General features: G+C 39.7%; 1 protein-coding gene across 9 annotated transcripts in view; it reads right to left on the bottom strand.

Annotated features, from left to right (window-relative positions):
- The window catches only part of GLI3 (GLI family zinc finger 3), a 476,769-nt gene that overhangs the window by 22,065 nt on the left and 436,897 nt on the right, over nucleotides 1–17,807 (bottom strand). For all 9 annotated transcript variants that reach the window (XM_044454104.1, XM_044454087.1, XM_044454118.1 and 6 more), the window contains 2 exons: nucleotides 3,350–3,499; nucleotides 1,217–1,381 (listed from right to left, as the gene is read on the bottom strand). In XM_044454104.1, coding sequence (XP_044310039.1) covers nucleotides 1,217–1,381; nucleotides 3,350–3,499 — 315 coding nt within the window. The remainder of the gene's footprint in view (nucleotides 1–1,216; nucleotides 1,382–3,349; nucleotides 3,500–17,807) is intronic.

The following is a 17,807-nucleotide window of genomic DNA, read 5'->3' as shown; positions in this document are numbered from 1 at the left end:
GGATCTGATCATGTCTTTTAGATGGTCTCAGCCCATGCTTCAATTAGTGTTGCTCTTATGACCTAAAATATGTATCACTGTACTTGCACAGAATGGTCTATTAGCTACACATTTATAGGATTTATAGACTTAATGGGTTGTATCTAATGGTGTCCATGTGCCAGCAGAATGGCACCCATTAGGGAAGAGGTGCCCCTCTCCAAAGCTGCTCCAGAGTATTGGGAATCCCTCTAGAGCACATCAGGCAGGAGTGGGGCATCTGTTCTCCTGATGGATGTCCTTTTGCTAGCACAGGAATACCATTAGATACAACCCATGATGTCTATAAATCCTGTCAACCTGGCATGAAGTTGGGGCTTTAATGCTTTAGCTCATCTATGGTCCTGACCAGAATATTCACAATGGGAGGAAGGTTTCCTCTTGCTTAGAATTGCAGTTTATGATTGCCTTCTAAAATTAAATAAATATTTGGCCTTCAGAGAGAGATAAGAACCAGTTTTAAATTTGTTGGTTGGTTACTGTTTGCGTGACGTATGGAAGATACTGCCTGTAGTACCAACAACAACAAAATGCTGGTTTTCAAAAGTTGGGGATTCCATGAGCTTAGTAAAATTACAAATCCATCAAGCTTAGTGTAAAATAACTTCCAGGCTCAAAATGTAAATGACAGGCCAACTCTATCGCTCCCTCCCTCCATCTCAAGGAAATCTGAATCAAAGAGGAATGCTTACTACTTGAACATCACCTGATATAACACAGCCATTACAACAAAACAAGATCTTCTAAACAATCTGAGCTTGCATGCCAGTTATGCTACTTTACTCTGATGTACTTTTAGCACCTGTAATGATGTCATGGAAGGGACAGGAAATTTGCTAAGTTTGCTGTGGCTCAAAGGAAGTTGACACAACCTTCAGCTTTTCTTATACTGGGCAATGCCAAGCTAAGGGAGGAACTCTTTGGTTCTGCCCCATTATCCTAACACAGTGTGTAGAAATTACTTTTTCCAAGTAATCTCTTTCTAGTTTTGCACACCCATCAAAAATATATATAAATCACAACAATTAGTTATTGCCTGCCTACTGGCCTGCCCACCCTAGCAGGTTCATTTCTTCCTTTGTGTGTGTCTCGGAGTGTGTATTTTAACATTAAATTCTTTCAACAACCTTATGTCAAGGAATGCTCAGCATATCTTGCTGCCCATGTGCTTCCTTACCTCATTGGAATGTGTTCTGTTTTGGTGCTTGGCACGATCAGACGCATTCGAGAATGCCTTGTTGCAGCCCTCATGTTCGCAAACATATGGTTTCTCTCCAGTGTGAGATCTCAAGTGGGTTTTCAAGTTTTCTAGCCTGGAGTAGGCCTTTGTACAGCCTTCAAACTGCAAACAAGATGCAGATTTGGATTATTCTAAACACTTGGAGTTACAGGAAATATAATCTTGTTGGGTTGGAGGATCAGCCAATAAAATAACACCACATCAAAGAGAAAGCAGTTCCAAGATCTTGTTGTAATGGTAATGTGTTCAAGATTCCCCTTTTCTCTTTGGTTGACCCCATCGTAATCCTCAGATAAAAGAACATAAGATAACAGCATAGGAAGCAGAGGCTTTAACAGTGTAATGCGATTCTGAGCCCTGTGCATGCTTACCTGAGAGTTTGTCTCAATGAACACAGTGGCTACTTCAGAGGAAACATGCAGAGGCTTAAGCTGTCAACATTCATTCATTTTTCCTTGTCATCTCAAACATTCAGATAGAAGAAGTGACCTAAAAAGGGACTGATGGACCTATCTAAAAGTTCCTACCGATGGAACTTTCTTATGAAAGGTAGTGAGAGTTACTCACCTACCCAGGTTTCTTTATAAAGACTGGACAAATACATGCAAGATAACTCTACCAAGTCTATCTGTCATATTAAGTAGGTGGGACCATCACATTCAGAGGATGTATGCCTCTGAATAACCAAATCCTGGGGTAGGGCAGTTGCCTCCAAATCCTCACTTGTGGAAACAGGACTTTCCAAAGCCATCTGACCCAGCAGTTCCAGAAACAGAATGTTGAACTACAAAGAATCCTATATTCCCTTCCTGTTATTTTTATGAACTAAAATTATTCATGTCTTCAATATGCTTGAAGACAATCACACAAACAAATCAAATCACATTCTGATTTGAATCAGAAAACATTCACAGTGATGATGCTCCATTTTCTTCTTTCTGGGTTTTTTTTTTTTTTTTTTTAGCGATAGGACAATCTGAGCTGCATCTAAGTGCTTTTGTAATAGCATTATGATACTTTTATTTTCAACCTAATGTGATTTGACATTTTATTGCACACACTTTGTGAAAAACTTCTAGGTATTCTTTAGCCTTCTCTCTGCCCCAAAGAATGCGTGGTTACACTCACTGTGGCTATGCCACAGTTCACCACGGTCTCTGGAACAAATGTCCCTATCCTTCTGGGGCAGGTGGGCACATTTGGAAATTTGGAATTGCTATGAGCTGCACCACAAAACACCAATGGATCTTTGGCTGCATTTTATTCAGCAAAAGGTGCTTTTCAATGTTGATTTAATACCACAAGGTCTCTTTCATAAAGGATTGTTTAACTGGATAATTTCTGGCTCTGTAATACAGATAATGCTTATTTTAAACATATGTTTTGGCAATCTGTAGTAATTGCTTCTTTTTGGGAGGGGATTGTTGCACAGCTAACACTGGAGCAGTCCTCAAAATTCACCAAAGTATACGCTTTCAAATTATTTACGTGCTTCATGAAAATTCACAAATGGTCAGTGTAAATGGATTCTTCACACACTTTTGACAACTAAAAGAAACTGGATAGTACAACACTGGAAGGATAAACACTCACCTCACCTCCTCTATGCTATGCTTTGGGGACCTTCTATCACTTTCAATATTTGAACAGGTGGCATATAGACAACACCCTTGAATGGATACATGAATGTATGGCCTGTGCTGGTGATGCCAAGGTACAACTGCTAGAAAGTTGTGCATATTTCATATGTATTGATTGTTACAGATATACATAACTTCATGCATATATATTAAAAATGGAACAAGTTAAAATAAAAAGAAAAAAGTTGTGTGGGTTAGGGGCACTTTCTCCAGTGCCACAGGAGGCATGTTGGAGACTTCTGCTCAAGGTAATTTAGGAAGATATTTATAGAAAAGGTACTAGCACAAGTCCATTATTTTGCCAATGGCCAACTTCTGCACAGGAGCTTTCCATTAAAAATGGTAAGGCATTCCCAAATTGCATATGTGCAAAATGGAACAGAAAACAGATAGTTTGGGCTACTGGACTGATTTAGTGCTGTTTACTCACAGTGCATTTGTGTGGCTTTTCTCCTGTGTGCCTCCTCATGTGTACAACCAGCATGTACTGGGCTTTGAATGGCTTCTGCTCTCGAGAACAATCCAGCCATCGACATACAAACTCCTTCTTCTCCCCATGTATGTGGTCATTGTTGATATGCTGTGTGGATACAAACAAAGATCAGTCCCACTGGTCTTTTATCTCAGCTTAAGCACCACTATGACAAGGTCCCATTGGCCTACGATCCCAAAACTTGAAAATGCAAAACACAATGATAATTTTATACACTGAATATTGACTTAGTGCTTGACTTCATATTAACACCTATTCATTATTACATTTATATCTCATTTTGTCCCTTTCACAAGGAACCCAAGAATACTACATGATCCTATCATATCACTTTTATCCTTGCAGCAAACCTGTGAGGAAGGATATACTTTCTTCTCAAGTTAATGCATTTTGATGGATGCCAACTGTTTTGCATAATAGGACACTGAGGAATCTATTAACTCAGGTAACTTTCTCAACTATGGGAATGCATCACTTTTGAGCCTTATAATCCCATTGCTCAGCCTGTAAAATTGAGAAATGTTTTGGATTTTAATGTAAGAAACAACAAAATGACTATCTCAGAAGATAGAAGAGCAATGTGCAATGAACTGTTGTACATTCTGCCCATCTAGGTCCTGGGCAGAAGACCCTGTTGGTAAAGGATGAATGGGGGACAGAATTGAAAGATATTCATTTTAACCACATTGCAACATTGCACCCCAAAATGCAGCACTTACCTTTTCCATGACAGTGACACCTGTGATTCAATAACTAGTTTTGACGTATATCAGCCTCATTTCCTAGCTAAGGCTGGTTCTCTCTCTAAGGCCAGTTTTTTTTTAATCAACCTCTGGCATAAGTAAAGCCCCTTCACCTTTACTTAATGTTCTCATCTAACTTTATTCAATGTTTCTCATGAACTCCCTGGACTTATGGCAATATCCTGTGGCATATGACTTCAATTCCATTTAAGTGATACACACAGAATTTCACCTGAACAAACTGCATTCAATATGAGTTATCTGGCCATACCAGATTGAGAGGATACTCTGAATATGATGCTTCAAATATTTTCAGATAAAATGTATGCTATCGTCCCACTAAATTTGAAATAAAAGTTAGAATTTATGTCATCATGAAAACATATGATTGTTATCACATAATAGCCCAAACATGTGAACAACTATCATCTATACAACCCTCCTATAACATGTATGATGCATTAGTCAACAGATCATTTGATGATTAGATGGCCTATTAATGCAATTTTCCTCCAAGAGAAGTATGCATTTGAAATTAAGTTTGAAGATCCAACATTCAAAGGAAAATTAGCAAAACTGGAACATGTATCAATATGGAGTAGTAGCAACACTTTATGTAACCCCTCAGAACAGGGTCAGGCAACTTTTTTTCCTATAAAGGCATGTTGAACTACTGGGAGAATCCAGTGGATGCCATATTCCATGGTGGGCAGAACCCAAGTCCAATGTGAATGCCATTTGGCCAAGGGATGCACTTAGCTCATGGGGTCCATTTAGACTGTTCAAAGCTTTTCACCTGTTTTCCACAATCAAAACAGCACAACGTAGCTTATCAAAGCCATGGTGGGCTGTGATGCATGAAAATGTAACACCCAGCCATGAAATGTGGTGCCATGTGAACCCAGCCACCTGGGGTTGTTTGAGGGTTAAATAAACTTAATAACAGACCATGACAGAAGACCATGGCTTATGTGAGCATTGTTGTTTAATGTTCCCACAACTTTTGCTAGCTGGGTTTCTACAACATAACAAGCAGTGAGTGCTGAATATTCAAACCTCATCAGGTACTGTATATCATTTTAAGCCACAGTGCATTATTTTAATTGTTTAAACTAGCTCATAATCTCAAAATCCTTATTAAAACCTTTCAAAGCCAATAGCTTTCCCATAGTGCAGATGGAGGGGCAGAAGCAAAGCTGGCTGATTTGCCTAAACTCACTAGTGAGTTTCTGGCAAAGTTCCAGTTCATCACGGAGTGTCTTACAAGATAATTACATGTTAATTTGAATGTGTTACTTGAGGAACCCTCTGAGTTTTCTTTAAAAAATAGAGGGGGGGGATCCCCCAGAGGACAATTCTGATTGGAACCATATTCTGTAGGGAGGCAAGGTTTCACTTTGGCTCTCTCACTTTAACCTTGAAAAAAATCAGCTAGCCACTATGACAAATAGTGACAGGCAGATGATGATGATGATGATGATGATGATGATGATTGCCCTTTGTTGCACTTCCCTTTAAAAAGGCCTGAAATGACTTACAACATTATTAAAACCTGCCCTTGCTCCCAAAAGGCTCCTATGGGAGTTTGATTTTTAGCTATTGCCATTTGCCATGCTTGAGTTCAAGATTGCAGCTGGACAAAACAAGGGCTAAGCCTATCCCCTCACAAATACACATGCTACAATCCAGAAGCAGATTGCCCTCAAGTGATTACTTTTCATTTCTTTAACAGCCAATGCCATTATCACTGTATTACATTTATACCCTGCCTTTCTTCCTCTCTAAAGGAACCCAAGTGACTTACAAGGGTCTCCTCCTCTCCATTTGCTTCTCACAACAACAACCCTATGAGTGAGTTAGGTTGTGAGTCCATGACTGGCCCAAAGTCCCCCGGTGAGTTTCATGGCTATGTGGGCATTATAACCTGGATCTCCTAAGCCCCAGGAAAGCACTCTAACCACGATGCCACACTGGCTCTGCTGCAGCCAATCATTTTAATGCAAAGTGTAGCTTGGGCCTTAGCCACTCCCTTACACCAGCTTACATGCTACAATAGTTCAAAGCATTTTTCTCACCTAGCTGGCCCAAATTGCAAGCTTGTAACCACAAGTTGCGCAGTTTAGGGGAAGTTGTATCAGGGAGGCTTCTTCCCTTTAAAGTTGTTGAAGATGTGCCACTATCCTTTCAAATGCTCAGGAAGCAGGACCAAGCCTTCTGTCCTTCATTATGGAAAGACCCATTTTAGTGTGGTTTCTCTGGCCTGATTGATCACTGACGGGAAAAAGGCCTCCCTTCACCTTACAGCTGAAGCATTTCCTCGGGTTATATCTGTACTAACTGAAAAGTCTGTATGGCTTTTTAACAGGATTTTTTAATCCAGGAATTTTATTGTTTATCCTTTCCTTGTGATGCATACTTTATAGATTGCAGATTGGGTGTGAACAGGATAGTTTGGGGTTTCTTCCTGTTGTTTGGTAAAGCAATTTGGATGCTGACTCAATGGGAGAGAATGCAGAAAATAACCACAGAACTAAACAAGAACATTCTTGCAACAAAGCCTCTAGGTGGCTGCCTAATTCTGGTTCCATGTGCTGCTCAGAAACAATTGGTAGCAAAAAGCTCACCAAGAACCTTCCCCATAAATAAAGTCTGGAAAAGTCAAATGTGCAGAAAGTCAGTAGTTCATATTAAATGAGAAAAATGCAGCTAACCAAATAAACCCAGTTATGGTCTCAACTATACAACATCCAGGCAACCAAGTTTCTTATAAAAGGCTTTGGCGAATGGGGCGGCATAGAAGTCCCATAAATAAATAAATGAATGAATGAATGAATGAATGAATGAATGAATGAATGAATGATGACTTCAGCTGCTTTACTACTGTGTTGTTGTGTCACGTTGCAGCGGGAGACCCAGCATACGAACGGAACAGATGCGTGGGGCTGTATGCAGCATGCCATCTTTAAGAGTTTATATTTCAAGTGCATATCTCTGTAGTCCATTCATATTACATGGGTTTGCAAAGAGAATACACAGATGGCAGCATTTTGAAAGTGACTCAGGGCAACATGGAGCAGGTTATGCGCATTCTCATTTCTGGAAAGAAAAAGACACGATGGCAGAAAAACTCAATCTGTTAATGGAACATCTTCAAACATCTTTCTGGGAACTTGTAAATTTAAAAAGAGGGAAAAGAAAACCAGGACAGGCCAAAACAATGGAGCAAAAGAAAATAATTACATATAAGTTAAAAACTAGTTGACTAGCACCATCCAACACTTTGGGGTTTTGTTCATTTGCGAGAGCATCCTTGTCTGATTTGTAACCCACAATATGCGTCCTGCTCATTCTCTACAACTTAGCTTATTACCTTTCAGAATCAACCGATACACAAAAGGGTGATACCGTAACCTCACGCATTTTCTCCCTTTCATGTTCTTTTGAACATGAATAAGAATTTTGTGAAACTCAAAAGCTGGCACACTGCACTGTGAGTAGTGATTGATCCTAACTGAAACACATTATTTTAGCACCCCTATATAAAGTAAGGGCTATGAGGGCTTACTCAAAACTTGTACACAGAGAACCACATCTTTTAAATTCTGGATTAATGAATGCATATAAACTGTCATCCCTTGATCCTGCAGTTATATTAATCAAAGTTGAATTTATATTTAAATCTAAAGATCATTTACAAAAATGAAAAAGGACCTGAAAGAGTACAAAAGTCCATCTATTCATTACCCTCACATGAATAGGAAAGGGTTGTTAGAAGCATAAAGATAGTTTAAAGCATTAAATTATGCACATCTTATTTGTTTATTTAAAGAATTTATAACCGCTCTTCAGCTAGAAAAGTCCCCAGGCTGATAGGTACAGATACACCACTGAATTGTCTTGAGGCTCAATTTTCACTGCAAGATTTGCCATATCTGGGGGCATAAAAACTTATTTCATTCTCATCTTACTGATTTTCCCAGCATCCACAAAAGCAGTGTATGCAACTCACCTCTTTACCCGATGAAGGAACTTTATTTTACCTTCTTGAGGGTCTTTTTTCTAGTTTGTTTTGTTTCTTTCAAGGTCAAAATCAAATTGCTCCACAAAATTTCCTTCCTCCCTGCTTTTCTTCTTTTGCTTTGGTTAGCAAATTCTGTTCTTATATACTTGTTTGTTCTCATACTTTTCTATCATTTGTTTAGTCCAATATATCTTGCAATTGTGTATGCACATATAGAAGTAACTATACTTATAAGAATTTACTTTATTATCAGTTTATTTATTATGTTTCTGTAATGTCCAATAGCCAAATTTCTCTTTTTACAGCAGTTAAAATCATAAAATGCAACATCATAAAATCTAATAGCAAAATTTAAAACTACATAATATATATAACATTACATATTATATCCTCATTTTATATTAGCATAATGTTATATGCCTATCTAGTATATATATCTATTTCAGCTATACCCTGCTTTCTAGCGAAAACTGTTTTTCAGAGAGCTTTAAAACAATAAAATCAATCACAAAGAAATAAAAAGCAACAGGGAGGGTGTGCTTGCACTTGCATGCATACATGGAAAATAAAAGAGAGGAACTGTTTACAGCTCACAGTTCTAGCTTTAGTTTTGCATGTTTGTATTTTACTTTAATCATATCATATCGACATATCGTATCAATCTTGCTTGGTTGGTTTATTCCTTCTCTTTATTTACAACCATTTGCCAAACCTTCATAAATACATAACACAATCAATATTTTGATGACTGGAGTCAAATCTTGAGCTTTGTCCCCTACCTGATGAAAGATGCTTCACAAAGTTCCCACAAACATTACACCAGACTTTATCTAAATCCCTTTTATGAGATTGTCCCTTGAGCAACTGCAGAAAAGGAATGAGATAACTGTGGCTAAACTTCACAAGAAGCCTATGGGAACATCAAGTATTAAATAGATATAATGAATTAAGCATACATACGTAACCTAATCCCTGATGCCTGAATTTCAGATTTTATTCCATTTGGATTGCATAACACTGCAGGCAGTGCCACAGATTCACCCACATGAGTAACATGCAGCTGATCCACAGGGCTCCATATTGAGCTCCCTCCTGCAAGATACCGGGGCTTCTGAAATGCTTCTTCCAAGTACATTGCACTGTCTGTCATTCCTACAGCAGATGGAATCTGAACAAATTGCAACGCAGAATGAAAAACAGTAGTTGAACCTCTCTCATACACACACACCACTTCTTAATGTTGAGGCCTTCTCTAAAAAAATAGAATCTCAGTATGTCTTGCTTGCACAATGGAACTAGAAGGTCTCACTGCTTGTGGAAGGGAATCAGCCACATACAAAGGAATTGCAGGGGCCATAAGCTGCCTGGTGGATACTGTCCCAGGTGAATAAGAACATGTATAGTTAAACAACCATACATGAAACCGTTTGTGCAATGCACTTGATATATGGGATCTTTCCACTCTCTTGGGAAGCTTCATGCATATTGGACATTTGATTATATATGAGACTTTCTAATTTCTAGATATTATTTCTATTCTCAGCATATACTGTAGATGCCTAAGTATTGGCCACAGTTCCTACCATTCAAAATATATTACTTTAAGCACAGATGTCTCAATGAGGCCAAGGTCTACTGTAATGATTTGGAGTAAAAGCCAGTAGATAGCAGCTAAGAAAATCAAGTATCTTCCTTGGATCCTCACTTATTTCCTCTGAAGCCCTAATCTCCCTCCCTTCACTTGAATACAGAGAGATTGTGGGTTAAATCAAATGCCACACTGGTGTATGGAACCATTTTCCTCTCTCCACTGCAGCCTTCTCTGCCACCTGAAATCTGCTTGAGATGCTTTCTTAGCCTCTAAAGCCATTTTTGAGGGGTCATGGAGGGCTGTGGGGTGTGGAGGGGGAATCACCTATTCCTACTTCCATGAATGGAGTGACAGAATTGGATTCATCCTCTAGATGCAATTACGTTGGACCTTCTGGTTTGCAAACATTTGTAATGACTGTGTGCTCTTCTGTCTGCAGCTACAATTTGAGATCTATGTATCCTCTGGTAAGGGGATGTAAAAAAAGAAAAAAGTGAAGTTGCCACAAACAATATGCAATTTTTTCAAACAATATAAAACTTGCAAGAGAATTCCCTTGAAAATGTTCCAAAGTCTGTGATCTACTTCCAGGTTTTTTTTTTTTATTCTGATAATTACCTTTGGATTTTTCATGGTGTTTTTGACTCCCTTGGTCTCCGCTATGGGAAAGAATGGCTAGATTTTAGTCTGCAAAACAAAGAACCTTCTGAAATAAGAGTATTATGTAAAACAGAAGCTTTAGTACAGAGCATAATAAGGATTTAGAGAGTTTCAATTTATAATGTTTTTAACCTTATTACACCCATGAAATGTCACATTCCAGGGACTAGATCAGAAGAATTTTTTTCTTCCTAATAAAATTGAATTTTGATGTGGCAAACCTTGTGTCTTATGATTATGAAGGGGTGTGTGTGTGTGTCTATTTCTTTTGTATTCGTTATATACCACATCATGTTCATTGCTTCCTCCTTTGGGAAAAATGAAACACCCAAGGAAGCTGACTGGCAGTAAGTTCGGGAAATTCCAAATAATGTATTTAATATAATGTCAAACATATGGAGGCTAATATCATTATTAAAAATCTATTCGAAAAGGATTTGACACATTCACTAGGTCTAATAATGAGCACTAGCCAAGATTTTTCCATAAAACCTCCATATGAAAGGAGAGTATATCTGTTAATAAAAGATGCTGGTGACAAAAAGCAGGGATAGCTATTTCCCCTTTGCCTTGTTAGTGAGAGTTTCCTGAGGTATCTAAGTGGTTCTCATTAGAAACAGATGATTAATCTGGAGCAGCGTTGTTAAAATTCAGGCCTATGGGCCAAATATGGGCTTCCTGGGGTCTCAGTCTGGGTTCCCAAAATGGCCATGCCCTTCACCCAGTCCGACCTCTTTTCATTTGCTTGGTGGTTTTTTCACTTTTGCTGCTTCCTCCTCACACACACTCTAAAAGATGGCAATTGCTTTCCTAAGTAGCAGTCACTGGCAATAAGAGCTCTCATGGCAACCATGCAGGCATATTTTCTGCCTGCTCCTCTGGAAGGAGGCCCCTGAGAGGTTCTCTGAAACTGAATTTGACCTGCCAGCTGAAAGATGTTCAACTCCCCTCAGCCTAGATGACAAGGCAATCCTTAGGTTATTAGGCAAAATCAAAGGGACAATGCTATCAGAAGTGATATGTACAGCAGACTGGTGCTATATGCTGCAAACAGCTCACTCTATGTTTTAGACAGTCACAACTTTCTGCAGATAGAGCTTCCCTGTAGACAAATGCAGAGAGCACAACCTGGCCTTTAGGGAAGACTCAAGAACTAATATCTAAAGTGATGTTTCAGATTTTTAAAAAAGAGTAAGTCTGTGTATCAGCAGAAGGCTGATTCATTCACATACACAATTAACATGGTGGGTAGTTTTCTGGAACGTAAAAAGCAGATGTAGGACTTCTTCAGGAAAACGGCTACAGAAAAATCTTGTGACACAGACTATTCTTTCCTGATCTTACCCAGACTCAGCAATGTATATGATGAGCTGATGTGACCACACATTATGTCCAATGGTGTCCTCACACAAGTAGATAATAATACGTCCAATGGTCCTCACACAAGTAGATTATAAGCAAAGATAAACTAAGCTTATAATCCAAAAACTGTAAATTTGATCACAATTATAGCTATGCTTACCTGGAAGGCCCCTCCAATTCAGTAGGAATTGCTTCAGAGTAGATGTGTACAGAACTGCACTATTAGTTCCTAGCTCAGGAGTGGGCAAATTGCCCAGTGGATGTAGTATTTATTAATTTTAAAAGTACAGTTGATGCATAAATAAATAAATATGGCATAATAATTTAAGCTATTTCCAGGCTCACACAAGGTCCTCCGTCTCTACAAATCCTTAAGGTGGCATAAGATCTTAAGCGCCTTTAATTTCGGGGGGAGGGGGCTGCACAAAATCCAGGAAATGACCATACAATTGGGCACATTCGTTATCCCATGTTATTGAATTAAACACTGCCCTATCTTCATGATTACGCAGAAGTTCAATCTCATCCGCTATTCCTTATGCTGCATGCGTTAATCATAATTATATAGAGTGCACAAATGGTGTGGGCAGTTCTCCATATAATAAGACACAAAAAGTACCATCGTTCATCCATATGCCAAGGAAGTTGTTGGAATGTCTAGCTAATTGCAAGGATAGGGCTGATCTGCAGACAGTGATGTGCAGTGCTGGGAAATCTTTCTTTTTGAACCCTGCGGGAATTCTGCAACATTTCTGACCTGGCGGTCAGAAACAAACAGGGCTAGATTTTTCAGCACATTTTGAACTGAGATCTGTGTTTCTGTAGCACCGTTTGCACAATGCACAGAATAGGTCTTTCAAGTAGTTGGGATCTACATCTTAACATTTGCATAAATAGGTTTCTGCTTTTTAACATTTAATTGTACTTGCAAGTCTGTTATGTAACATTGGGTGTAGCTTATTTCCTTGCTAAATAACCTGGTCAATTTCATCCTCATACTGCTTTGCCCTTAGCTGGTCTTATCTCTCACTTCACAAAGAACTTTTCATTGTCAATTTAATCTAGTTTGGAATGGACAGCTACAGTTTTCTGCTTAGGGTTAAATGACTTGCACTCATCAGACAGATACATATATAACTATTATCTTCAGATCTTATTTTTCAGCTCCCTTATTTAGGCAAAGAGAGTTATGTTTATTTGACCTAAATCTCACTCATTTCAATGGGCTTACTCCAAGAGGGATCAACATTGGATGCAACCCTAAGAATGTCACAATTTTGTGTAGGTTTTGGACAGTGAAAACTTTTCATAGCTGAATACAGAATAAACAAATTATCCCAAATTTCTACTTGAGCCAACCAATAAGGGCTAGATCAGCTTCCCCCAACCCACTGAGTCCGTCAAGATGTTCTGGACTCAAAATCCCATCAGTTCTGGGAAGCATGGCCGATGGCCAAGAATTGTACTTGCACTAATGGGAATTCTAGTTCAAAACACCTAGAGGACAGCAGATAGGGGAAAGCTGGGTGAGGATGTTGTATAGTCCCATGGAAGATTTTTATCCCTGTATGCATATTTCATCTTGACATAGGAACATGCTAATGAGTACATCCGCAATTACTGGTCCTCCTTTTGCTCCAGCAGAGCAATTATTTTTCTCCACATATCTTAGATTATTTTTAAATCTTTGCTTAACACATTGCTACTATTACCATCTCAAATGTAAGGCTTCCCTCACCCTTTCAATGCCTATTAATCAAGCCTATTGGTGTTTTCATCACCCATCAATAGGTTAACCATGACCACCATATATGTTTAAATACTAAAGACAGAAATGTCCCCAAGGATGCATCAATTGTTGGCCACAGCACAAAGAAAACACTGTATTCTTTGCTGAAGAGCTTTCTGCAGCAATTTAAACATACTGAGGCAGACACAATATCCTGGAGAGAGGAAAACCTACCTTATTACATTCCTGACCCAAGAGAAAGAACCTACCCTGAGGACATACACTCAATCCACTGGGAGAGCTGCAGAGAGGAAGTCATCTAATCTTAAAAATAAAGACAGCCGTTCATAATGCAGCATGACCTTCCTTTTAATCTCTGATAAATTATATACAGTATTTATACATGCAAAATAAATGCATTTTGGTGGCTGAGCCTGAAAGGGGATTCCTGTAACTAGATTTTAAGTCTCTAGGTGTTTGTGCAGGCTTTGAGAGCTTGATGGTTGAGCAAGAAAATACTAAAAGGATTTCATTATACCAAGATCACACTTTAGGCCTCTCCAGGATTTATCTCCATACATAAGCTCCACATGTAAAGAAGGGAAACTGTGATGATCTTACTAGCTCTGTCCTTTTCTCACCTTTCTCATCACCCTCTATACATGGAGGGTGAGTGCCAGCAGAGGAGAGTTTCCTCTTTCTGCGGAGACCTTCCCTGAGATGTCAGGATCTTGGAAAATCGGAAATCTCAGGGAAGGCTTCTACAGGCAGAGTGGGCTCTCCTGGGCAGTCACCTTTCACAGGCAGAAGTTGATGAAAACAACAGAGTAGGTGGAGCTCGCACTCTTGGGTCCCCCTTGCTCCATGCCTAGAGCTTACACACAAGGCAAAGACCAGAACCGAAAGTATCCAAATACAGCTCACAGCAAAAAATAGACAAAAAAAGCAGTGGCTGCTGTAGGATATGTGGCCTGAACCAGGAGGCCTCATGGCCAGAACTAACCAAGTCAAATAGTAGGGCAACCCTGTATGCTCAGGCCCAGGTGCCAGCATACTCTTCAGGCAATGAAGGGAATGTCACTGTTCCAAAGTGGCTTCCATACTGTTTTACTGCAGGCTCAAGGCCATTGGACTGGGTAAGAAAAGTATAAATACTAGGAGTGGGGTATTCTACCATTAATGGACAGATAGAGCAGAATCAGGGCCTCAAACTGACTTTGTTCCCTGCCCAACTGAGGATCCAATTTAACTCAGAATGTAGCTTTTGAGTAGAATCTGGTAGCTGGCTGAGGAGGTTGTGTACTGTTGTGGAATATGAATGGTAACTCACAGGATGTCAGAACATGTCTGAATCACACTAAACTCACACACCAGTCCCCCCACCCCGCGCTTCTGGCTTTCCTTACCCTACTCACTTAGGGTCCTCCTTCTAGGTCAGGCTCTTTTCTTAAATTTTTAATAATCTCGGTTGTGACATCTCTGATACTGAGCACAGAACCATCAGAAAATATGGCACATTGCGAGAATCGGGGATGCCCATGTGACAGACCCCTATATTCCACCATATTTCAACTGTGCCACCCAAATTGTTCCAGATGTTGCAGCACTACATTGAAACCTGTGACTTTATTTATAAATGAACATTCAGAAGTTAAGCACTTTTTCACAGAAGACAACCGGTTTATAAATCTAATTTTCTGACTTGCATCGGAAATAGAACTTATCTCACAGTTGTACAAAACAACAACTCTCCTCACTAAGATGCTTTTACTTCTGTCACGTTTTGTAAATAAGTGAGATTTCATCCTCGATATGTCTTCCTGGTATTGTTTACGCAAGAGTCCAAAGAAGTTCTCTTTCTCACACTCTTATTTTCAAATACCTCTGCACATGTTAAGAAAGCCAAGATTTTAGTCAAGCAGGTAAAATGAACTAGCTAAATTAAATTCATTGGCTTCAATCTGAAATCCATTACATGTGGTTATTCCTGATTATTCTGTTCCTCCATTCTCTCCCCTGTCTACCCACCACACACTTACAAAAATCTGGACTTTTGGCTTCCTTGTGTTAGAAGGGAGGTTTTCAAGAAACCCCTCCCCACATGCAAACTACAAAACTAACCCCTTATGTTCTTTGGATATTTCACAGAGTTGTGTCAATTTCTGAGTCATCTAGATTTTGTGCAAGTGCAAAGCACCATTACTTTTTTTCTAGAAGTCGGTTGAACAGAACAGTCCTTGCCAAAAGGATGTAGACTCATAGACAGAGCCTAGCCACCAGAGTACATATGTGAGGAGCTTTAGCCTAGCTAGAGACACCCTATTTTAATTCTTTCTTAGGGGGAACCCTTGCAAGGAAACAGATCTGTCAGTGGGGGAAATACCCACACCTGGCAATTCTTAACAGCTTGGAAACAATATTTGGTTCCTAAATACAAAATAAAATCAGTGGCTGTCACTGATGGCTGTCAAAGACATTGCTTCCGCCCCCCGCCCCACATCATCCATGTGCTGAAGATACATGCAAATCCCCTCATGTGGTATGAGTTTATGGGCCACTGTACCCACAGTGTAGTAAATGGATCCCTCCATCATCCACTGATAAAACTTGAATCTGAAGGATGGCTCACATATGCAAATGTATTTGATGAAAAAAACATTGTGCTGGGAGGTGAGTTGTTGAGGAGTTCTGTATGGTGGCCCAAGCAATTACTTGCTGCTATCATCACCACGTGACTAAACAGGTATGTGCAAAACGTGTGTGCAGCAGGGCAAGGCGTCAATATCCTGAGAGCCATTTTAAAATTCCATGAAGAGCAAGGGATGACTGAGACAAAGGGTGGGGAGGAAGATGAGGACAGGCCCCTCTCTTCTCTGCCTCTGCTGCGTTCCCCACAAAGGTCTTTTTGAGCTTGGAAGACGACTGGGCAAGTGCAAACGGCACACACATAGTAGGTGCAACTGCACTGCATGCGAGTGGCAGGTGTTGCAGGGCCGGCCCTCTCATTTGGCAGAGGAAGGCATTTGCCTCAGGTGGCAGATGTGGGAAGGCAGCAGCAAGGTGTTGAAGGAGGAAGCTGTGTGCCATACAGCCTGCCCTGCAGTCCTTAAGCTTTTGCCAGTAGAATCATCTTCTTCACCTTAGGCAGCAAAGTGTCTTGGGATTGCCAGGATTGACAAGGAACGGTGATACCTAATTCTGGCAGAAGCTGCCACAGCCACCTGGATTGCTATGGAATTTCTTCTATATTTGCAAAATTCATATTTATTATTTATTCCTGATTAGCTATAGCATGTTCATGAAAACTGATTTCTGCTGCTTGAATTTCACACTAGAAATTCGATTTCTCTGGTGCACACTTAATGTACCATAGGAAGAAGCTACAGATGTAAAGTCAGAATCTATACATGGCAAAAGTGGGAAAAGCTTGGTGGTGTTCTTCGAAATGACTTGTTACCTAAATGGAAGAGCTTTAACAGCAAAAGTAGAAAAATTTAAAGCATTTCCGCTTCAGTTCAACATCAGATTCACTCAATAAGTAAGGTTGTGAGCACAAACAGGCTCCCTGAATTAAAATGTAGCTATATATTCCAGCCACTTCAGATTGTTTTGTACTAGAAGAGACAAACTATTTAATCTACTTAATCCCATGAGCCTACACATAAATCTGAGAAACATGGTGGTTTGCCAGAACAAAACATGGCACTGAGGATCACTTTTTTGTTAAAAAAAAAATGAAATATTCCAAAGTCCAACATTTATACAAATCACTATCTATGTAGCTAGCAAAACACGTCTCTTTCATAATATATTCCAAAATAGTATATAAAATGGAGAAGACGACCAGCCTGATGCTAAATAGACAGTGTATTTTGACCTCCATAGCACTAGCTTTAGATTTTTGAGGGCCCTTGAGCATGACACCCTCAATGGGACACTTCTGTACCTGAGTTCACCTTCTCATCACCATTGTCACCAGCAGCTATTCCTCATTTGCTAACTTGCAACTGCATTACTGCTTGACAGATATGGAACAACTCAGCGGTGCTCTTCCTTTCCCTCAACACTGCTTTCTGGGACAGAGCAAAACACAGGTGAACAAGTAGGCTGCAAGCAGGAACATTGCTGTGGATCCTCAGCAAGTGTCAAATCAGATGTGAGCCCTGTCACCAAACATACCGTGTACCCTATTGCAGCCAAAACTAAGTTTTTAGCAACAGGAGGTGGCTGGAATTTGTGGTGTTTTAAATAAAGGACATTCAGCATATTCTGTGGGACCATGAGTGGAA

The sequence above is a fragment of the Varanus komodoensis genome, unplaced genomic scaffold (genome assembly GCF_004798865.1).
Source record: "Varanus komodoensis strain SLA01 unplaced genomic scaffold, ASM479886v1 scaffold10, whole genome shotgun sequence".
Lineage (NCBI taxonomy): Eukaryota > Metazoa > Chordata > Lepidosauria > Squamata > Varanidae > Varanus > Varanus komodoensis.
The sequence above is the reverse complement of the archived record's forward strand: the minus strand, read 5'-3'. Positions and strand labels throughout refer to the sequence as shown.